A 24935-nucleotide genomic window follows, 5' to 3' on the forward strand; every position below is an offset into this window, starting at 1 on the left:
CTTTTATTTTAAGTAAAACAAAACTACTCTCTTATTGAGAACTCCTTCTGCAACTTAAAATGCAGTAACTTCATGGTTTCTTAAAAATACCTTTACCCTGGTAGCTGCATTTTGTAATTTAAAAAAACATTTAAAAAGGTTATTTTTAAATAAAATCTGTTTAAGTTTTCCATTTATTACTTAACAGGTGAAAATAAATCATAAAAGATACTTTCCATCAAGAATTGTTTATAGAATAGGAACACAAAGCTTGATTCCTTTGCCTCATTTTCACAGCAATTTTGACTGCAAAGGATGCTCTGTTGGAGTGAGTCACTAACAAAGCAGCACTATAAGGATTATGAATGAACCATTTCAGTAGGGCAAGAGTTAAATTTTCTGCCTCTCTACTTCAGTTAGCTATATGATCACAATTTGGCTATCTCAAAGCTGTTAATATAGATATAAGTGAAATATATATTAGGGTGGATAACAGTAGCATTATAAAATAGAAGTTAACATATTTGGTATTTTGCAGATGGAGATCTGAAGTGCAGGGTGAAAATGAGATAATAAGGATTGCTGTGAATCTAGCTCAGAAGTGCTCCTCATCACAGAAAGCTTTCAGAGATCTATGGAACAGAAAAACAGAAACCAAGTATTTTACAACTAGTACTCTAGCCATTTCTTCTGTTGATTTTTGAGGGTTTGGTTTTGTTTGTTTGTTTTTAAATTTTTATTTATTTCTATTTCAGGCTTTTAAATTATTATTAATCTAAAATTCACTTGAAATGAACACCACCACCAACATGAAAAACTCACATAAATACAACACCATCAACATGAAAAACTCCCATAAAATACCCCCACAGAATTTTCCAATATCATCAGCTTTGCAGTGGAAGAGAAGGAACAGAAATAAAAAATAAATCATGCAGGTGGGAAAAAAAAGTACAGAGAATAAGAGGGGAAAAAGGCAAAAGGAGAAAGTAGTGCAGTGATTCAGAAAAAAAAAAAAGTGTTTTTTTGTCAAATGAACAAAGAAAACAAATAAAAGGAGAGAAGTTTAGTAGATCTGTGTGAAAAATGAGAGAAAGCCCAAAGAAAAAGATAAAGAACAAACAAGATGCAAGCAGGAATGAAAAATTACAAACAGGTAAAATAACAAAGCAAAAATGACAGAGGAAGAAAGGTGGAGGGATGGGAAAATAAAACAACATATGACATGCAAAAAAGTAGTTCAGTTCTGAGAAAAAAGCAATGTCAATAGAGCAAAGAGATAAAAGAGAAATCAGCGATGTTTGATGGGTGGGAATATCCATATTTGGAGGTGAAAATCTGCACAATCTAGAGAACACAGCTAGCTACATTCCAGGAGAGGCAAGACACTTGCCACGATAAGCTTTTTGCATTTATATTTCAGATTTATTGTTATTTTTCCTTTAGGTGGAAAGACTGTTGTAATTATTTATTCAGATCCTACAATTACAAGGGACCTTGGTTTCTCTGGTCTATTCAGGCACTTTCTTTCCTTCTCTCCTTGACACAATAGCTCAGTGACTTGCTGTAGTAAAATGGGCTGTCTTCTCTGCAGTATATTAAATTATTTCTGGAAAAAGTATTCCAGAAAATTCAGATTTTTTTTTTGCTTTGTTTTGAAACAGCTCTCATAACTTTACCAAATAAAAAGCAGCTAGAACCCAGGAAAAAAATCTACTACAATTTCAGTTTGCAGGAGCACCTAACAGGTCAACAATAGAAGAAAATTCTCTATGTCTAGGGTCAAGAATTCCTCTAAAACATTTTAGCTATTAGTACCTGTAGAAAGTAAGCTTAGGAATGGTTCTGGTATCATTTAACAGAGCCAACTCTCCAGAAAAAGAAAGGCAAAATAGACACTGTGAAATCACAGGAAATGGATATGCTTTGAAATGAAGGCATCTTTCCTTCACACAGCCAGTGAGAGGGCTAAGAAAAAGCACAGATTAAGCAGCAGGGAGCATGTCAGTCTGTTCTGCTCACTCCAGCAAGGCCTCAAACAAGTTTCTCCATGCATTAAGAAACAAAATTGCTCAAAAATAAATTTCTTGCATTTCTTTGTGGTGCTTCTGAGACCTCCCACTGTCACAGATGAGCTGCTTTACTAGGCTTACATGTAACGTGTGATGTAGGTGTTGCTATGTTTCCATAGTTGTCATACAATTCACAAAATAGATAATTTCCTGCATTTTGACGAGACTAAATGAATACGAGTCTGGCTGGTGAAGATATTATCATTCAGCCACAGCACCAGCTGTAAGAGCTAAGCAAGAACTTATGAGGATGAGAAAACAGTGGCCAAGCTGCATAAAGGCTCCTAAGACCTAGAGCACGATGCTTCGGCCCACAGCAAACAGCAGGAGAGGAACTGCTCTTCCATGTCATCCACCCAAACAAAAAACAGCACTGAATAGTCGAGGATTCTCAAGACATTGAACTTCCCAAAACTCTATCTGGAAAATTGTATTGTCATAGTCTTATATTCACCATACCATGAGTTACAATTATATACCACGAGTATATAATAATACACAGTAATAAACCTACTAGCCATTGGCACAGAAAGAAGAAAATATACTTATCCATCAATTTTTTTTTTAATAGACCTTTCTTATACTAGAAAAAATTTATATACCTAATTTGAAATTACTGTTTGATGCAGCTTGCCGAATAAGAGACTTAAAGGTGGTGCACAGCAGTTAATTAGTAATCAAAGTCTGACAGCTACAGCTGCAAAATGTTTGTATGATAATTTCAAAATTGAAAATTACTTATTTCACTCTACATGAAATTAGTGTACGCTCATTAGAAAGTCAGTGATTATCCTGAAAAGTACTACAGGAACATTTCGGTAGCTGTGCTACAGCAGCAGAAAGTATACAACACATGTCTCCGGGCCAATTATCATCACACCCTTCCTCATAATTTGGTGTCAGTGAAGTTTTTAGATCTTAGCCTTACAGTTGAAAACACTCAGCAAAATGATGTTTAACATGGTTCACAATCAGAACGTTGCTGTATCCTGCACTAAATACATATAACTTACAAGTGTAGCACTTCCATTGTTAGAAACAAACAGACAAATAAAACCACCAATCAGCCAAAAAAAACCCCACAAAAAAACCCCAAAACCCACCACGAGCAACACTAAAAAACAACCCCAAACCCCAAGGAAACAAATAATACAAGCAGCAAAAGAGATCCAGAATACTTTGCTAACTGGTGGCATTCTACTGCAGTATTACTGAAAATTTTATTTCAACAAAATTAAAAACATTGAGATATACTTTCAGGTTAAAAGCACCCTAAAAATAGTTTATACAGACATATATGTAAACACACATATATATACACACACACACGTGCCCCCGTGGTCACATACCAGTAACAGGAACTATTTAAGGTTTATAAAATATTAAATATAATTAAGATTACAGAGACAAAGTAATGTGCATTACATAATGCTGATGTTAGACAGCAAATATTGACCTTTAAAATTAAACAAGTGAAAAGAGCCTTAATTTGCTTGTTATTCAAACTTTAACAATAAGTATGATAGCTTAGAAAGCAAAAAGAAAAAAAAAAAAAAACAAACCACAACCCCACAGCATTTGCCATCACTTGCATTAACATTTTGACCAGTCAACAATTCAGCAGTGATGAAATGTGCAGTTTGATTCAAAGTAAGACAAGGCTATTTAAATAACTCAAAATAAGAAATGGTTATTGAAACATTAGAATTTTGATAAGCGATCACAGCTGCACTAGAATTAGTTTCTATAGCAACAGAGGAAATAATGTGGAGAATTGCACTGCAATACAAGATGGATTCCTTACAAACACTGGCGTTCAAATAGAAAACTTCAAAATTATTCACTGTATTAAAATATTTTTATTAAAATGGTTATTCAAATATCTTATATCTTGTACTTCATATATTGCACTATTTTTGTTCTCTGGTATTCAATTCTAGTCATCCATTGAAGTTTTCACACTTTCCCCCATTGCTTACATTTCTATTTTTAAATTAATTAAAGTGACTTATTCTGAAAAATACTGGATCTTTAACCTCAAATTAATCTTCGTTTTCAACAACTTGTTTGCTATTCTTACACAGAAGCACAGATTACATTTAGTTTTCCAGCAGTGCCCTTGTGAGACAGGAGAGAATGCTCTTTGCACGTACCATTCATAAGAAGATGCATCACAGCCATGAGAATTAACATCACTATGGAACTTGAGAAACTTACAGTCATAAGAGACTTGCAAGAGCTTTTATCAGCGTGCGCTCTCATGTTCTAAGCATGATTAAGAAACCATTGCAAACCTATTAGTATTCATGGTCTGAATACCCATAAGATGGTAAGATAAAGCCTTTCATCTGAGCACATCTTTCAGATTTCAAGTGTTGCTCATTTCTAACAACAAGAATTATTGTTTCATTGCATCATCCCTGATTTCAGCTATTTTTGGCAACTAATTAAAAGCATATGCCTGAACCTTTTATGTATTTTGCCCTTATAATGAGACCTATTACTCTGGCTTATTCCATCCTTTTGAGTTCCAAAGTATCTTTCGAGTTACCATGGATACAAGTGATATGCTTTCTCCCACAACTGCTTTGTGTGCCTTATCGAACACCAGAAAACTGACACAGTAGGAATCTAAGCCATCTATACAGGATGAATATCCAACCCCTTCAAGTGTTTGTATTCCTCTTCTCCCCCCCAAAAAAACAAATTTAAGTATGCTATATACTACCATTTGTAATGAAATAAACAGGCAGGTTCCTTTCTGTCTGAAATCCAGGACTTTTGCACAAGGAAAACAAAAGGGGAAAAAAGGTACAGACATAAATTAATTTAATCTGACCAACACTGAAACAGTGTTGAAATGGAAACGGGAGTACACCATCGTTCTGAGTTTGCTGCTTAATTTCAGTTGACAGAGTTTAAGTGTTTCTACATCAATATATCCACAAAAGATGTAAAACACGGCAAATCTCAATGAGTATTTCTGAAAGGAGTTGCAGAAATATTGCATGCAACTCTGAGATTATACATAAACTAGAGTAAATAGAACTCCCCCAAACTCCCTCTTTTTACCAATTTCTTATGGACATTTTCAAATGCAGATTGCTTTCCAACAAGCTGGGAATAATTTGTACTTATTCAGTGTAGAAGAGGGCAGTTAAACAGATTTTTCCCATTATGCTTTTTGTATTCTGACCTCTTCTTAAAAACAAAAGACTCTCACTGAGATAGCAAAATTTACACAGTATTCAAAAACCAAGTGCTGATAGCATAATCTGAATTTATGTGAAAAGTAAAGGGGAATAACCAGAAGGGGAAAAAAACTATTGTAATATAAACTTTATAGAGACTCAGAACTGTCTCCCAACTTTTAATGCATTCAATCATTGGAAAGACATCAGCTGCATAAATGAGCGTCATGATGGCAACTAAGAACGACAGTGAAGATTGAGTAGACAAATGCCACTCTTGCCTCTTTCCTCAGTTATCTAAACTTCTCTAAGTATTACAACAAAACACTCAATAAAAAACATACTTGGCTTCTTCACATCCACAACCCTCCTCAACCCTGCTTTAAAATACATTGAGTTTGAGATATAATATCTGAGCCAGACACTGATGCATAAACCCCAGACTCTTACCCTTGCTTGTATTATGAAATAACTGTACCATTCTGCAAGTTTTCCACAAGTTTTCCACAAAGTTCTTTACTTTATGAAGAAATATTAAATATTTTCTTTTTTCTAACAGTGTCAATGTAGACTTATATTTACCTGGATTTCTTTTAACCTTTAAATTTAACTTCTAACTGTCTCTAACTTCCTTTTGGGGACAAAAAAATCCACTTTGAACTTTCAATGATAATTAAATCTCACTTCTTTTGTCCCCTGAAAATTTCTTTTAGAAGTAACTGGAAGCTAGAGAACAAGGAAAAGGAATTCAAAATTGACTACTGACTGGTGGCATTTATGCTAAGTCATCTGTGCTACCAAAATATTACAGTTCTGCAGTTTTATGTCAGAACCACTTAGCAAAAAAAAGAGCATCTGGAACAGTGGAGATATTTACAGAATGGCTCAGTACTCAAGCCATTACATTCATTGGTACACACGCTATTATTTCTCCTCTGTATAATATTCTCCTGGATTATCTTCACTGGGCACAAAAACACACAAGAGATTCCCTCAGTCTTCTCTGAGAAGAGTTAAAGTGCAAAGTAGTCTTTTTTAAAGAAATAACTAGCATTGTTACCATCCCTCTAAAGTTCTTCCTTTTCAAAATATTGAAGTTCTCTGGAAATTGCCACTGCAGTTCCCTAGACTTCTGTGGCCAACAGATTGCCTTTAACACTTATGACAACTACTGTTACTATTTCAAAAGATTTTCTTCTTCTAAAGTGCCTTCTCTTAACAGGAAAGAAATGGCGCCAGGACAAGCAGATGATTGAGAGCAGTGCTTCTTATTGCCAGTGTAAGGAATTTTGCTCTGAAAACAGTCAAGATAACAGCTGTGATCAAATAGCAGGATGATGAGTTTCTCTGAAGAAGAGCATTAGATTCCCATCTCTTAACAGATTAACTATTCGTCACTTAAGAGGGAAAATGACCATCAACACAAAGCACCTTTCCAAGTTTTACCAGTACTACCCAAGAATTATCTGCTGGCCAAATTTTTGTGTGGATATACAATTCATGGACCAAGAGTTGAGAGGAAAAGAAAAAAATGTATCAGAGCAGTATAATCAACTTCATCAGAAAGAACAACTTTTAATCATACATATACCTACAAATTTTCATAGGATTATTGCTATATTAAGATGTAAGCAAATGAAAATTGTAAAATCCAAGTAAAAGACATCATTATTCTCTCTCATTTTTATAATCTAAAAATAGTTCCATTCTAGCATTATGTATAGCATTTAACAAAGCCAGATACAAAGGATTCCAAGCAAAATAGCTTTGAGAAGGAGGGTAAGAATTAATGCCAAATTAGACTAGTATTCTGGTTTGTATCCATCAGATATTGGAAATAAATGCAATATTATTTTTTCAATTTTCATTTAACTTATTGAATTGCACAAATGCTACAGATGCAACAGAAACACTTGGAAATATACTAAATCTTTATAAAATGTAACATAGATGGCATTGTACTTTTCACTCCAGAGTAGTAGGGGGTTGTTTTTATTAAAATTCACAGGAACTTGGGCAAAATTCTAAAAATGTACTATTTTAAAATTTTACTAAGCACAGTGCTGAAGATTTAAAAACAAAGTTTCAGAAGTCATTATTTCTACTACCAAACTACTGACAGAGCAAAACACAGGGATAACCAAACAACTGATCAGATATAACCATGAACAGAAAGCCACCGAAAGTTTGAGCAAAATCAAATACCATTACAAATCATATCCTCTTTGAAGATATGAAGAAATTAGACTCATCCCTAGAGTAAATCTTGACCAATTTAAAACAGAACAGATATAACCCCTCTTTTTTTGCCAAAAGTCGCAGAGTTGGTGCCGGCCTTTTGGTTGTGTCTTTTCTGGTACAGATGTCAATGCTTTGCAGCAGCCAACAGCAATCGTGTCACCTGTTCAAATCGCACACATCAGCTGTATTTGTTCGGGCTGAGCAGTTTCAAAGGAAAGAAATTCACACCTGAAGTCAGCCACTTGAAGACATGCACCTTTTGTAGTTTCATTCTCCAAGATTTGGATTTTTCAGATACACATGCTCTTATCAGCTCTATTTTTAACCTGCCGCTCATATAGGATACTTAAAATTCTGAACATGTTTACATTATCCATCCAGCAGGCTAATGGAACTGCATACCAGACAGTCATGCATAATTCAAATCAATATCCTCAGGCTTGCAACTCTTAAGTCAAAGCTGCCTTTAAATAAGCTGGGTGTGACTTTAACATGAATAAAATGTATCTAATTTTTAACCTTTATGTGACAAATTGATATATTTGCAAAGGCATGTAATAAAACTTCTTTAAAAATTAAAATAATTAGGAAATCATAATAATTGAAAATCTTTTACAGAATACTTTTAAGGACAGAATTTAGAATGGTTCAACAAGACTGAAACCAAAGGTCAAAATGGAGAGCTGGGTTATTAGTATTTTTTTTCAAGCAAATTGTACCGATATATACACAAAAACACATGCTGCTGAACTACTAAGTGGTGATAAGGTGAATGCAGCAAGATTTCCTATTTACAGATTTAAAGATCAAGCTTTAATTGAATTTGGCATAGGTGACCACACAGATAATCTTACGCCCAGTTAAGCATATCTGTTAGCTTCTCTCAAAGGATCAGAATCAGAATTTCCCTAATAAAATAATTTTCCCTTTAAGTTTTCCTATGTGCTTTCATGAGACCATGATTCCTTCATAGCAGATAATCTTCAGTTGCACCAAAAGGACCAGAAGCATGGCAATAACATTAGCAAAGTATCTATTTCCAACTTGTAAATACAGTGGAGGAAAGGTAATTGGAACAAAACAATCTCCACTCCCCCAAAAAAACCCAAAAGCTCACCCAAAACTACAAGGACACAAACCAAAACAATTACTTCAAGTTGTACAACATAGCACGCTTACCCCTTTCCCCAAGGAAAATATTCCAATAATTCCTAAAATTTAGGATAACTTTATAAGACAAAAGTGTTCCAAACAGCAAATAAGAACTCATTTTGCAAGAAAACAAATTACAGATATTTGCCTCCACAGAAGCTACAGACACAATTTTATATTGTTTACTTGGATACAATATAGTCTCCAATAATATACGCAAAGTAGTTATGAAAATAGTTATCCTAACAATAAAATACATGTTTATCAGATTAAAATGGTAACATTGTTCAACTTGTGTAACAACAAAATATTCATTAAACCATTCCAAGATAGTTATAGTATGTCTATGAAACTGATACATATGCATAAGGAAAATAATCTACATTAGATAACAAAACAGAAAAAGAGTTCAGCTACAAAAAAACTATAATGTTCTTCTTTTACCAAAGAGAAAGCTAAAATGTAATGTGCTCAGAATCTAAACAAACAGTCCTAATGGTAACCTGTCCTTAACCTAAAGGGAAAAGGCACAACTGGGAGGCAAACTTTAGTTTCAGACTAGTTAAAAATCCTTTGGTTTTAACCTTCAAAGGTAAGAAAAATGCTCCATTTATCCACAGGTGCTACAGAGGAAGAACTGGTAAGCCATTCTTTTGTCATATTCTTATGTAAAGTTCAAGATCAGGTAGGATGGGGCCTTGGCCAACCTGATCTAGTGGGTAGAATCCCTGCCCATGGCAGGGGTTTGGAACTAGATGATCTTTAAGGTCCCTTCCAACCCAAAACATTCTATGATTCCATTCTATGAAAGCTATTCTAGTTTTTAGTTCTCATATTTACCTAAACTGCTCCATTGTGCTAATCAAGGAGCATGATTATTCTCAGAAGGTAAGTAGAGTACTGGGTAAAATTCCTTTTTCCAATGTACCTAATAATGTCTACACAGAGATTTCCAGTCTACTGTTCAATCTTGTTTCTTAATCACTCCTTCAATGATATAGCCATGAACCCTCAGAATCAGCAAAAGCACTTGGTTCATCAAGGAAATGATCTTTACTGCTGATATAGTATGATCTCTTGTGTTTAAATCACAAAACAATTCTACATTTTATAAGTGTAGAGCATCTACTGTAAATTCTATTTCAGTCACTATTTGAGTCTGTGACCTTTTCCAAGTTAATGATCTTCTCATAAATTCCAGATTCAAATAAATAAGAGAACTATTAAAAGAGTAAGTTTACAATAAAAATGGAAACTTTCCTGTTATCATTAATGTATGATTTACATCACTTCAGAGATATCACATTGCTAAGGGTGACGTTCTTCAAAGCCTTCACATCAATGCAAAGAGTATTTCTTCAAAGGCTTCAAAATGCTGACAGGAGGAACTTAATTTGAGAGATTGCTTTGCTCAATTGTGCGCATCATGAAAAAAAGCTCCTTCCCATTGGAAGACAGTTTTTACTCCTCTTCAGAGTTGGCCTAGCTGGAAAAGGAATTTTTCTGTGGAAAATCTTGTCATCATCCCTAACTCTGAATTTTGTTACTAGGTTTCTTCTCTCAGCAGTAGATGGCACGCATACTTAAACAGTATCTTTTTTTTTCCCAGCATCTCTGCTGCCCATCACACTGTAAACCCTTGATTTCAGAATTACCCAAATACATTCTATCAAGGACTTCCATGTGCTTCCTTCGGTTGAAAAGACTGTGCACAACTTTGACACCATCTATCTGGCTTTTAAACTCACAAGTCCTCAAAGTAAAGTCACTCTCTTCCAAACTGTGTTTCAACTCAGACATGGATCTCCTTTGCATTTAAATCCCCTGTTTGTCTTGCCTCCTCCATAACATTCCTCAAGAAAATTACATGAGTAATACTGAATTACACATGTACTTTCTACCCCCATCTGTGAATTCAGCCTATTCCAGGACTCAAGAATTTGTAAACATTATGCATGTCTGCTATTCATACACGTAATGAAGCTAACCTCAATATGACCATATCCCAATTACTTACAAGGAAAGTTCCTTTCTATCAGCAACTTCTCACAAGACAAGGGGTTATACTTTATTGGGAAGAAAAAAATACACGAATTCTGTAAAACTGAAAAGACAGAGCAAGAGTTAATCTTTAAATCACCTTAGTCTCTGCAACGCTCAGTTGAGTATATTTTGTGGAAACATGCATCGTAATTTCAAGCACTTAAGAGAACTGTCTTCCACTATTGCAGAAGAACAATAGAGGTCTGTCATAATGCACTAGGAAGCTACTTTGGAACTCAAAAAAATCCCACTAAAACCCAAGCAAAACCTGACTAAAGAAAAATCACAAGAAAACCCAAACCCACTTAGCATCACAGATGCTAAGTAGAAAGTATTGCAAATCAGGTTAATTCTAGACACTATTCTGCAGGTCCTTGAATTTAAAAAGTATATTTTTTACAAAACTATCCTTAAATACTCCCTTGATATAGCAATGGATTCAACAGCCACACTCCCCAGAAGCTTCAAAATCACAAGATATTGCCATTCTCCAATTTTTAAGGGCTTGGAGCCAATGAAGATTCATTTCAATTAACCAGAGGAGGCAGACACACGTGTGTCAGGAATCAGAATTTTGTATCATTAGTATTGCATCACTGCACTCTCCCGTTACTACAGGAAGATTTTTAATTACTCCTAAAATAAAAAATGTCAAGGGTAGATGCCCACATAATAGAAAAACAAGAATAAGGAAGCTGGACCAATTAAAGAAATACTGTAACTAAAAAATCCCACAAAATCTCCAAAAAGTACATCAATAACATCAATTGATAGTACACAACTACTATCAGATAAGATACATAAGTATGTATATCTGGAGTATTCCCATCTGCAACATGACTCGGCCTTCAAAATACACTCTGAAGCATTTAGAAATACTGTTCTGAAGGAGTCCTAAGACTTGTCTTAAATATTTTCATTAAAGACCCTTTCAAAGTACCTTGAATGAACTATTTGAAGCGCTAAGCCTTTCCAAAGTTGCTGGACAAAAATAGCATTTACTTCCAATAGGTGTTATACCAGAGAAATCTCACAGGTAATCTGATAAAGACACATCAGAAAAAAAGTGGGTGGCCACCTTCATCCTAAATATTCTTTTCATTGAACGTATTTATCTCTTCACGGCCCATTAGAGGATAAGAGAAATAACTATTTATAATTGAGTATTCAACTGAGCTTTTAGTTGTCTAGTGTGAAAACCAGTACACAGTTCTTTTCCATGTCAGACATCATTTTTTACCTGTAATTCTTAGTATCTGAAATTACAAAGAGACCAATTTTGAGAGAACTTTGTGGCCTTATTTTGCTGAAAACAATACAGCCATACAGAAGCCCTGACTCTGTAATTTCAAAACAGTAAGTTTTCATTCATACTTGGTTTGAAAATAGATCCACTTACATGCAAGGAATAATGATAGAAACTAAACTACAAAACATATGGTTATGGAATTCACTGAGTGATCCATTGCTCCCCTCTCAGCCTGTCCAAAGGCTTTCACCTCAGCTTATAAAGTCTGAAGAAGCAGGATCCTGCTTCACAGAATGTATTTACTAATGAAAACTCCCCAGGTTGCTTAAACAGACTGGGGAGATTCACCTCTCTACGCTTTCTGAGATGCTTGTGAAAGAGCTTTTAGTGTTTACATTGGAAAGACACTGAGAGGAAATCTCTATATATACTTTAAGTAATTCAGTGAGGAGACTTTTCCTGAGACATGAAAACTAACAAGAGAGAAAGAAAAGGCAAAAAGCTGCATAAAGAATTAGATCCAAGAGATTCCAGAAGAACAGTCGCCTTCACGTGCAAAGATTGACACTGAGGAACAAGGCAAACATATGTCCACAGACACATCAACATAAAGTGCCGAAAGCCTAGAGAAGAATAGAAGGGGAGAAGATAAACTACAAAAATAACCATATTCTACCTTCACAATATGGAAAAGATGGATAAAATCCAGTAGCATATGCCTGCTAGAGCAGCAGATTCTCATTTAAGAGAACTTATGTTTTCTCGCTGCAGTCTTTTAGTGCTTCCATATGTTTCAAAAAAACCTTGTGAAATGTAAGGCACTTGGGCCAATCTCAGAAATAACATGTCTTCAGCCAGAGGGCTTTACCAATTGAGAAGTTAGAAAAAGATTTTAAAACAAGCTGGAGATGGAACCTGTGGTTGTACTGAACTGGCAAACTATAGCTAAATAAAGTACATCTAAGTATGCTAAATAAGTAAGAGAGCTTACTCCTTTTTCCTTCATGATGTGACTTATTTTGCCTCAAAATGGGATCAATTCTCCTTGCTTGCTCTTAATCAGAAATTTTGTACAGCTGTTAAAGAAGTAATGCTTTAAGCATATCATAAATTAACCATGAAAAAACCTTTCTCATCTCAGGAGATTCAGAGAATCTTGATTTCGGAAGCAAAGAACCATCTATAGTCTTTGACATCTGCCTGCAAAACTGAAATTTTAATATATTTATCCTAACATTTATTTCTAAGCTTAAAAACTTCAATTTTTAGGAATTTAGGGGGCTGTTTCCCTACAGAAAATACATTGCCTATGAAGCTTATGGATATACTAAAAACACAATAACTTGTCAGTATAATGCTTGACTTTTCAAAGTTGAGGAAGCAGCCATTACTGGAGACAAAGAGACCAATTCAATATAATACTGTACAGCTTTTTGAAATTCAAGTTATTAAGAAAGCACGGTCCATTTAAGATCCCAATATAGATACTAAAAAATATTTCTATTATGAAATACAAAGACTGCCAATTTTAATTTTAATGCCAATTTTTAATATAAAATTTTTACACTTCCTTATTTAGATCCCTATTTCAATTCATAACTCTTTGTTAGCAGAAATATCAAGTTTTTACTTGTTTTTTCCTCCCCCCTTATTTTTTATTGTCTATTTTCTGAAATAAATGTATAATATTACAGTCTGTATTAATCCCCTCTTCTAAAGTACTACAAATAGTTGGAGCATATAAAGACAATATTATATATTCAAGACTTAAATGGTAGAGAATAATATAAGAAATAGGATACACATTATAAAAACCTAAAAGGAAGTTTTGTCAGAAAAACAGGAAAAAGAAGTCACTTCAGCAAGTATTCATACTTTACTGGATAATATGAGAAAGTACAAAAATAATATTATTGGCAAAATTAAGATTTCAAATTTCAAGCTGACTCTGGGACTCTGGATCTGAGCACAGAGACTGAGCCACACATCCTGTAGTTACACAGGTTTCTCTTTTCTTAGATTAAAAACCTTCGGTCTTTTGTGCAAGAGTTGAAAATTTCAAGTATAAACCTCTGAACCATTTTACTTTTAATGGTGACCCTTGTCATCAACTTGATTTGCTATTTAATTAGGTTTTCCTTTAATACCCTGGAATTAAGCCTCTCCATGAAGATTTCATTGTAAAAGTTTTATACTTACAATGGCTTATAATCTGTATAAATACTTGCATCCAAGCACAGTAATAATATTTTTTTTTTCATTTTGTGTATCTATATGTAAAACATGTAAAAATCTAAACGCATCGAAAGTGCAATACAAATATATAAAGTAGGTCAGACACTGGCCATAAGCAGGTATTTGTGAATGAAAATTTAAAACCCTGAATTGCACAGAATTACCAAAAGTGCTACTAGAACATTCCATCATGAAAATACACCAACAAAGCCTGCAGAGCATATAGCTTTCTTCATTTCAGTGTCAAAAACATTACACAAAATACCATGTGAGTTCTACACAAATATGCTGAAAAGAAAGATTAATATGGCCATCTAGAGGAGAAAAGAATGCTATGAAAACATACAACACAATTTTTCAGGCTTCAGAATATGATGCTTTTAGAGGCATGCAGCCAGAAAATGGATGTAATAAACTAATTACAGAACTGATAAAAAGTGAATCTTACAATAATATGTTCAAACATCTTGGTGGTCTGAATGATGCAAGCATATTAATATTATACACATTTTTAGCAAGGCAAGCAAAATATACAGGGTGTATTAATAAAGACATGATTATATTTTTGTCTCTTTGTTAAATTTTGTGCATGCAGATTTAAGTACACACATATCTAAACCAGTGAATTTAAAAAGACAGAAGTTCACAGTAAACAGTTATCAGTAAAATTGTTTATTGACTCCTTTGAAAACACACAGGTCACTATTGCAAAATAGATCATGTGAGTGAGATTGGCTGCTGAAGAGAAAATTCAGCAGAGAAATACAAAATTTTCTGAAAATTAAATATAATTTTCATTACTTCTACTCCATCTTTGATGGAATTCATAGAGTCATGGAATCATGGAATGGTTTGTGTTGGAAGGGGCTTTACAGGCTACCACATTGCAACCTCTCTTCCCTAGACAGGGACACCTTCCACTGTACCAGGTTGCTAAGAAATCCATCCAACACGGCCTTGAACACTGCTAGAGATTCAGCATCCACAGCTTCTCTGGGCAATCTGTTCCAGTGCCTTGCTTCCCTCACAGAAAAGCATTTTTTTTCCTAATATCTAATCTAAACCTACCATCTTTCAGTAGATCTTCCAGACCTCCTTAAAACCACTCCCCCTTGTCCTTATTCTTAATGATCAGGGGTTGTTTTACTGGTAACGAGCAGGAGGAAAACAGTGGTGAGATAAAAATTAATTCTGTCCTCTCATCACTTCTACCAAGTGTTATATGCTAAACATATGGACTGATCAGTGCTTTATAATGGAAGCACAGCCAAAATGTTGAAGACTCAGAAGTGGAAATGATAAAGCACATATGAGAAAACAGAAGCACACAAAGTCAAATGCACTCACAACTTTTCCCAAAGTACATAGGAACACACTGCTTGTTCCACAGAAGAGTCAAGAAATGGTTCTATCATCTGTCTGCACATTTTTAATAAAAATAATTCAATACCAAAAAAAGCCAAGTATTTAACAAAAAAATTTAGCATTCCTATGGCATCGAGTCTTCTATAGATTTTTTCCAAGTTTAAGGAACAGTAAAGCTTTGCATTTTTGAAAATCACACTGAAACATCTGGAATGCTGATGCTTCTCCCTTGGAATCAGAGATTTTTAATGTCATCTGTTAAGTGAACTGCTTCTCTGAAAACATATGAACAGCTTGGTAGTAATAATCTCTCCTTTAATTCTGATTGCAGCCCTTCTTCATGAGGTTTTTCACCTCTTTTCATCAAAGTTCTACATTGGGCAGCTTTCCCTTTGTAATGATCATCACATAAGGCATACACTGTCTCTTTCTCTATTCTAAAACATTTTTATCATTGTGCAAAGACTCTTTGAAGTAATTTAGGAAGAACATAAAAGATATTAACACTAATTATTCCAGTATGCCACCTTCAGGTCACAGAGGAGTGAAAGATGTTAGGTTGTTAATCTGCTACCATGTCCAAAACTCTTTTTCAATAGTATTGAACAAATTTTTCTCGAGATTAATGAATTAATAAAACAAGACAAAATCCTCACTCTAATTTGCAAGCATTTTGCCAAACATACGGTGTAGAATGATTGCAGCCTGTCAAAAAAATAACACTTTTTATTTTCCATTCCTTGTAAAATGTGGGAAGAGAATGCTCTCATAAGCAGCAGCAAAAGCAAAATACTGACATTATTAAAGTTTTTGTGCAAGTAGAAGTATGTGGTTAAAAAATTTAAGTTTTTAAGTTAGAATGTTTTGATAGCTTTTGTTTTAGAAGTTCTTTTACTTCCAAGCCCTGAATGTTCTTTCATTACAATAAATTTTAAAATGGTGCTTATATCCAGCCTGCTTCCAGAATGGAAAGAGCATTGAAAAGGAATAGCACCTGGTGACTGATATATTTAGCAACAGAAGAATAACAAAAAATGAGGTGGGGGTACGAACTGTAACCTTCCAGATACAATATTTGGACTTGCCAAAAAGGTTCTTCTGTCATAGATTGTAACCCTGATACAGATTTCCAGACTGGAAACTATCGCTCCCCAGGATAAAAATCAGTAACTGTAAACTCTGATGAGTTAAAAGGATGATAAGGAGCACAATCATAAATTTTTTTTAAAAAATTGGATATTGACTAGCACAATGCTTTTGAAGCTTAACTCCTTCCTACAGGGCCAAAGTAAAAAGTGCAGATGAACTCAGGACTTTTCACTGAGAAGGTGAACGAGATTGGATAAAAAAATCTGTGCAATTACAAAATAAAAAGAGGAATGTCATATAACTATGGCTATTTCAACAACTAGCCTCAGTAATCTGCAGAGAGAGAACTATCTTATTCTAGATATCTGAAAGGAGTCTTCCTGGGTACTTCTTGTATAATTCATATCTGGTATTATTTGCTACTAAATTTTCCATCTGTTAATATACATCATCATTCTTTCCCAACAGTGACAGAAGCCATAAAAAAACCTGAATATCTTATCTATCATATTCCCCCCACCAACACTGTTGAGAGATCTCAACCAAACATACTTTTACTCTCCCTATTTCTTCTCCATCACAGTGTTCAAGGATCAGTTTTTGCCATCTGACCTCACCTCCGCATCTCCACTATTTGCTGGAACTCAGACCACCTGCCTTCCTACAATTTAACAGCAAAGGAAGGAAATTCATTTTCTGATGATCAAAAGAGAGTCCTTTTACTCTGCAATTTACTTGAATTATGATTTTTATGTACTTCAAGTCTTAGCTTGGAATCATGAATGACCATGTACGAATTTCAAATTTCAACAGCAAACAAATTTTTATGTAATTTATCAAATTGTAGAAACTGCAAATTATTTCAAGCCCTTCTGGACTGTATAGAACATTAAATGTGAAATATCTTTTAATTACATGTACCCACTTTTTATTAGAAAACATCAAACACTAAAAACTTTTGCATTTTAACATACTAAAGGAAGACCAAAATTGCCTGACACAATACAGCACCTGTATCAGAATCTGACTTTTACCTAACTCCCAGAAAAGTCAACTTTTCCTGCTTAAAACTGGCTATAGACACAATTCTCACACACCTATTTTCAAATACAAAATGCATATTGACAAAATATTGACAGCAGATTTCTCAGCCTCTACATCAAGCTGTGACCCCAACTTAAAATCAAGAATTATATAGCATGTAAGAAAACATCTATGTTTAAATCCAACTTTTAGCACCATGGAAAAATACACTAATCAAATCTTTGTAGTAATTTCTTTCTGTCATTTCAAAGAAGAAAAGATACAGAACATTCCAGCAATGCACACTACAATGACCATATACACTGTAGCAAATAACCAATTCCATTTACTTTGCTGTTAGAACAGCTTATCAATACAGGAATAATATGTCTTCTTTGTATTTATAATACCACAAATTCAACAAGAGTTGCCATGTTTCCTTCCTACATCAAAACAGCTTAAATTGCCCCAAAAATGAAATGGAGAATGATAAAATTAAATGAAACTTAATATAACAAAATACTGTATCATTTGTAGTATTTCTGGAAGAATGTATACAAGTGTGTGGTTTTTTTATTTTTTTTTGAGCATGCACTAGTATAAGAGGTGTCTGGATATTTCTTGCAGACATTGACTATTTGCTAGCCAAGCTGCTCTTGTCTAGGATTTACTTATCCAGAACATAGTTCTGAAATTTGGAATAAAAGGAAGGCTTTTAAATCACTCTTACCTTCTTCTATTGAGGCTTCACTACTGTATCCATCATATTCTGCAGACAGGGGACTATATTTTTGTCTGGTTTCCCATATATAGTTTTTTTGCTGTCTGCCATCCACCACTGGCAGCCTGGAACTCTGGGTTCTAGACAAGGCCTCATGATATTTACCCAGTGCTTCATCTTCACTCTCAGATGATGAACCATGCTGGTCTTTACTCATATAAGAATTGTCTGTTTGAATAAAATAAAGCAAATCGACTACAGCTCAAAATAGAATACAAGAAAATAACCATAAGAGGTTATCAGTGAAGATACTTAAGCCATTTCAATTAAAATTTCTGCAATATTTAAAAAATATCTTGTTGTAATTACAAGCATTGTGATCTTGTAGTTGCTGAGAGCTGTTCTCATTTTCTAGAAGACCTGAAAGATTATTTAACCCCAAAAAACCATACTAACACTTATTCAACAGAAAACAGATCAATCCATGTAAGGCGGCACACAGACATTCTTGAAACCCTTCATTAAGTAGGAACATGCTTAAAATAATTCATGTAAAGTAAATTCAACACTGCTGCAATATTACATTTGGATACCTAACACATCAAGCAAGCAGCTCCTGATTCTACATTCCCAGCTGATTTTTGCTCTGAGTATGTAGCATAGAAATGAAACTGATTTACAAAAAGAAGCCTACAACAAAATCATCTTTAGGATAGTTATGCCAGTAGTGCTTATACTCACAATAACAAATGGGAAAATGCTAGTGAAAGATGTTTGCATGCACAGTTTTATTTAACTTACAATAAACAGCTCCTTGTTCAATAACTGAAATTAATGCTGATTTTTACTGCAGACATCTGGACATCTGGCAACAGCAAAAATTATATAGGGAAAAAATCTATCCCGTCAATTCTTTTATAGCAGTTATGTAGTGCTCGCTCCTGTGGCCAACGTTTTCCAACTACATCTCAAGCACGACTTCCTCCCACAAATCAAAGATTAGCTGTATTTTTATTTCAGTAAAGGGAAAACTTCCTCCTCCCTTTTTCCAAAGTTCAAACGGATTCTGCCCAAATTTAACATGCCTTGAAGAAGTACTGTAGATCTCAGACTCTAACAGGCATTAAGAGTTCATGTAAACTCGGAAGTCAGCATTACCTCTGCTCTGAGACCAAATCTATGGTATATGATTTGCCAGTGCATTTCCATTACCAGCAGAGCTCTGAGATGCCCATAATGCTGTTTCTCAGCTCTCAAATCTGAGGGAATGTTGTTTTAACATGCTATCCAGCCATGCTCAACTGCTTCTCCCCTCCCTGCTTTTATGCCCTCAGCTCCAGATTGGCATTTCTACTCCCGTTAATGTCTGTCTTCATGCCCAGTCAGTCTCACTTCTTTGGCTGGATATTCCTGCTAAAAGAGAGATCAACTTATTCAAAATTCACCCAATTAAAATTAAATTAACTCAATGTATGCCAGCCATCTAGTCCTCTTTTACAGTCAAGTGTTTGCCTCTTAGAGTACAAAGAGGTCCATCCTTCCTACTTTTAAGAATCACTTCCAGTAGAGGTCTTTTTCTCCCTGGTATTCATAAAGAAAAACCTCTGCTGCAAGTTTAGGTAAGAAATCTTTTGGAAAGTTACATTTATACAAGTAGAATCCTATACCAAGATCCTGCCTCCCACATTCTCCAAGTTCTTGTTCCAACCACCCCCTTTTGGTTTCTTATGGTGATTTCCTCTATTTTTTTTTTTGGCTATTCAAGCCCAAATTATCTTGACTTGCACCTAACCAACTACTCATGTAACCTTGGTTTTTCACCTTTAGTCTCTCCCCCTTCATATGAAGTTATCAGTTCTGTCCATAGCTGTCACCCTTCCTAGTTCAAATCCCAATCTACCATGTGCATTGGGTCCTATTTGTTCAGGAAGTTTCTGCCCTCACATACAATATATTTATTCTCAATTCTTCTGTTCAAACTCCCAGTGTCCATCAGTAACCAAAAGTATCAAAGGCAGGGTAAGACCTGCTCCGCTCTTCAATCCCTACAGTGAAGCATGAGTGCAAATGGGATGGTCAGTGAATTTAACAAGCAAAGTACAAGAAGTGTTTACCATGTCTTTTCAAAAAGAAAACTTTCCAAAAATTTACAACTTTATCAAACCTAGGTATTTTTCATAGAAGAACATGGCATCTCAGGCATGGGAGAAGTGCTCTCCCACATTTCAAGCACATATTCCAATACACAAAGGTGCCACAGCATCTTTGTAAAGCTGAGGTGAAATATACTTTTTTTTTTGTACATTACCAAGCATGCTTTTCCCATAACCTATTTTTGGAAACAGTTAAATATTTTAAACTATAACTTAGGGAAAAAAACGAACAATAGGAACTCAGATAGAAAGAATGCCTAATTTCCTCACAATTCTTTCAAATTTGGCACACAATTTAGGAGACTCATAATAAGGTCCTGAAATGGAAATTGTAAGAAAACCTTAACTGGATGGGGGCTATAGCTCTATGTACAATGTGTAGATCAACTTAATTTACTATTTATAGAAAAAACAGTGCCTTGAAAGACTTCTAAGGAGCAACTAGATCTTCCAACTCTGGACTATAAATTCAAGGCTAGTAGATATGGTTCTTCCTATTTATGGATGGCTATAAAGCAAGTTCCATTTCAGTGATCATTTACTGAAAATATCACACCAAGCAGGATATATTCTGGCTAATACATTCACTGCAAGAGGTTGCCCATAAAAAGGAAACTCCTTTGCTGTAATAGAGGTTAAAATTTTCTATCTCATACAGCCCTCCTGGGGTTGAGACCTGCCACACTGAAACTTCTACAGATTTCCACAACTGTAATTAAAGATGAGCATACCAGGCCTAAAATACAGTGCCAGACATCAGTATTAGGTGCATCCATTAACATTACAAGAAATGTATTCACAAATATGAAATCAGGTTCATTAATTAATCAGCCTACATAAAGAATAGAGTAGTACAAAACATGGGAGCAACATGTTTGAAAGAAGAGTTGAAAGTTATGTCTCTAATAATACACTGATTTTTGTAAGCATCCAGAAGTTCTCAGTGATAGCAGTTTGGTTTTTTTCTCCAGTTCCTATCATAAAAGAATGAGAATGTATACCATTATTATAAGTCATGAAGCAAGACCTCTTCAGAGGACATAAAAACCTCCTCCAAGCTTAAACATAAGCTATCCATGCAATTTTTATTTATTTATTTATTTTTAATTAAAAAGCAGATTGATTTCAGATTCTTGGGAAAATATATCTTCCTGTACATATCTTCCTACATACCTGTACAATCTTCCTGTATATTTAATAAGAAAAAAAAAACTCAGAATTTTATGCCTTTGCTTGCCACTTCTCATTTGATTTTTATACCTTATTTGGAAACTTGCCTAAGAGAATTTATGTTCTTAGCAAAACCTTTATTTGGCTGACACAGGTCATGAGCAATTATTAACCTATTGAAAGCTATTAATCTGCTTATTATGGGACCTAAATGCCATTTTTGAGAGAATATACCTTACAAATATATTATTATGTAAAGAAATAGGTAAGATCATAGTTTATCATACAAACATGGAAAACACTCCTAATTCAAACTAAAAAAAACCAAACAAACAAAACCAAACCAAAACTCAACAAAGCAGATAACTGAAATTTTCAGATAAGGAAAACACACAACTGAAGAAAAAAAAATGGGTTTCTATTAGGAAATCGTTCATTTCTGTACAGAATCAGCACCTCTGGAAAAGCATGTGTTGCTTTCTAAAAATTTACTATGCAGCCTAAAGCATATAAAATGGCAAGGTTTTACTTCTTATTTACAAACTGTTATTGCAATTCCCTTTTCAGACAAAGATTGGATGTTGAAGACAGCACACAATGTATCCATAACAACACCACACAGGTTTTCTTTTAAGACTACAACTTCAAGACAAGCCTCATTCACTTCTTTCTGTACTTAAAATCACTTAATTGCCATTTCTTATTGAGTTTCTCATTTCTCATTGTGTCTTAAAATCATCTTATGTATCCCAGAAATAGTCTGAAGATCTATTGTAATGTAAATGCAAAAGAAGTTATTCCTTTTATCATCATAGCACATTTAATGCAATGCTTTTAAAAAGCAAACAAAATTTAAAAAAGAAACCTTTTAAAAAGAACCAAAATAAAAATCACTTTCACAGACCAAGTATTAATTTCCAGTATTAATTAAGTCATAGTTTTCAGCAGAAACCACACAAGGCAGAGAAGACAAGAAACTGTATAGAGAAAGAGTAAAGTTAGAACATAGAAAAGGCATTTATTAATCAGTTCCTTTAAATAATACTTTAGAAAGTAATTAACTTCCAAGAAATATCAACATAATTAGAAAATGAAGCACTGAAACAAACCTACTTTCACTCACAGGAAACACTATTATTAAATGTGTAAATTAGGTGAAAAAAGTAGGAAATATGGTAAGTTTTGGGAAAGGCTGAAGAACACAGTTTGCTGACAGACTCCTCACCTTTTCCTGCTGTCTTCTTATTACATAGCTCTCTTTCTAATTTCTTTGAGTTTTTCCTTTTACCCTCATTCACAGTTGTAGTTGAGACATTGCCTTCATCCTTTGAGATGGGTTTTCTTTTTCTGTCAAAGAAGCCTTCAGAATTATTTTCTTTGACTTCATTAAGGCAAACGGGATGGTCATTGTGCATCTTCTTCAAGCTGGAGTCTGATAATTTCTCCTTCTGTACTTCAACAAGCTTTGTTTCTATATCTTGGGGAACACTCATACTGCACACTTTATCAGAATCTTTAAAATCAACTCCAGGTATCTGCGGTTTGGTTTTTTTATGCTCATGATTCTTGGAATTTTCTGATACTGCATATAGACAATTATCTTGCTCCTCAATAGATTGCTCCATTGTAAGTTTTTTACTTTTCAGGTTACTATCCTTCAAGAACTTCTCATTTACAAAACACTCATTTCCCCCTACTACTTCCCTTTTAAAAGGTCCTCCTACAGTCTTCAAATCCTGAGCTACTTCTGCATCACTGACGGAATTATTATGATCTGTGCTTCTTAACTGGCACTGGTTTTTGTTCAAGACATGGTCAGATACTCCAACTTGACTTGTACCTTTTTTTACAAAATCTAACGAATTAAAATTATGAGTCTCTTTATGTTCTGCAGCATCTCTCTTCATCTTCATATTAATTTCCTGAGAATGAGTTAATGATGGTGTGTGTTCCTCTCTGACTTCCACAGATTTATCACTCTGCTTTTTGGAGCTTTCATCTTCAGCCCGCAGGCCATTGATCATGCTCGTTACTTGCTCTGTCACTGAGTCAGCCACAGAGTAGCCAACCTCACCAACAACACTGGCCAGGTCATCCACAGCACTGCTGAGCGTGTCCACCAGGGAAGACATAGAGGGAAGGCTCAGATTTTGGTGAAGGTTTCTAAAAAACGCCATTTGTCCAGCCTATTCAGCAAAAGCTCTTAATACTGAGAGGTCCTCTGTTTCACAAACTGATCGTCTCTGTTTCTCCAGCTTCAATTTCAGAGCTATTTGCCTTTGCTATCTCAAAAATCAATACATTTACCAGGGGAAGTTGAAGCTTTTCTCTTTCCATTCAGTAATCATTGAAAATAATAAGACAACAGCTACATAAATATCTTGAAATGAAGCCACAATCAACCAGCAAAACCATAGTCTTTCATCAACTGCAGCATCAACTAGCCATAATAAAATTAATTATTTTCAAAAACAAGACAACTGTGTGAGGTGGATTTTTTTTTTTATTCTAACCTGTGAAGAAGAAGTTGTGACACATTTAATTTTTTATCAATGTCACACTAAAACAAGTTTTTAACATAACACAACACATCGTGGAGACTTCATCACCCCAAAGTATTTGTTGTCTTCTACATAAGGTAAGATATTTTGGAATATCAAGACTTGTTTTGTAGCAAAAAAGAAAGTTAATATGACAGACAATTTCTGAGGAGAATTTTTTTTTTGCTTCCTGGAAAATTGAAAATAAAAATCTAGCTCCATCTTTTAGAGAGACAGAGGGGAAGAAGGTCTCTTTGATTTCACATTCTGTTCTCTGGTTCCTGACTTCTTCTCTCAAGTCAGCTAATGAAGCCTGTTCAATTTTCACAATACAAAAGTAGAAAGAGGTTGTTTTAACAAACCAAAATATCTTTTTCAAGGTCTAATTTCTTTCATGATCCTTAAAGACCTTGTTGTATTAAAAAATATTCAATAATGTGTTAGTCAGATATAAGATATCACTAAAATTATTACTTAAAATTATTTTCCAAGTGAATAAAATAATTAAAAAAATATGGTGAAGGATTTGGCTGAGTGAAAATCCAATAATCCTATTCACAAATTTATCTGAAAAGATTTAATTGTACAAAATTATGGAATGTTTAAAATAAGTTCAAGAGTATTCTCAGAGTGCAAGAGAAGTAACTCCCCATAAGTAAATGCAAACTCTTTGGTTATATAGCTATTGAATTTCTGTGGCTTATGGATACAA

General features: G+C 34.4%; 1 protein-coding gene across 4 annotated transcripts in view; it reads right to left on the reverse strand.

Annotated features, from left to right (window-relative positions):
* The window catches only part of SYT14 (synaptotagmin 14), an 88528-nt gene that overhangs the window by 36952 nt on the left and 26641 nt on the right, over positions 1 to 24935 (reverse strand). For 2 of the 4 annotated variants that reach the window (XM_015622927.2, XM_015622926.2), the window contains exon 4: positions 18370 to 18588. The exons of 1 other annotated variant lie outside the window; for it this stretch is intronic. In XM_015622927.2, coding sequence (XP_015478413.1) covers positions 18370 to 18588 — 219 coding nt within the window. Of the gene's footprint in view, positions 1 to 18369; positions 18589 to 22908; positions 24765 to 24935 lie in introns of those variants that run through there. One more of the 4 variants, XM_033513308.1, reaches the window with a different exon arrangement.

Source organism: Parus major, chromosome 3 (genome assembly GCF_001522545.3).
Source record: "Parus major isolate Abel chromosome 3, Parus_major1.1, whole genome shotgun sequence".
Classification (NCBI taxonomy): Eukaryota; Metazoa; Chordata; class Aves; order Passeriformes; family Paridae; genus Parus; species Parus major.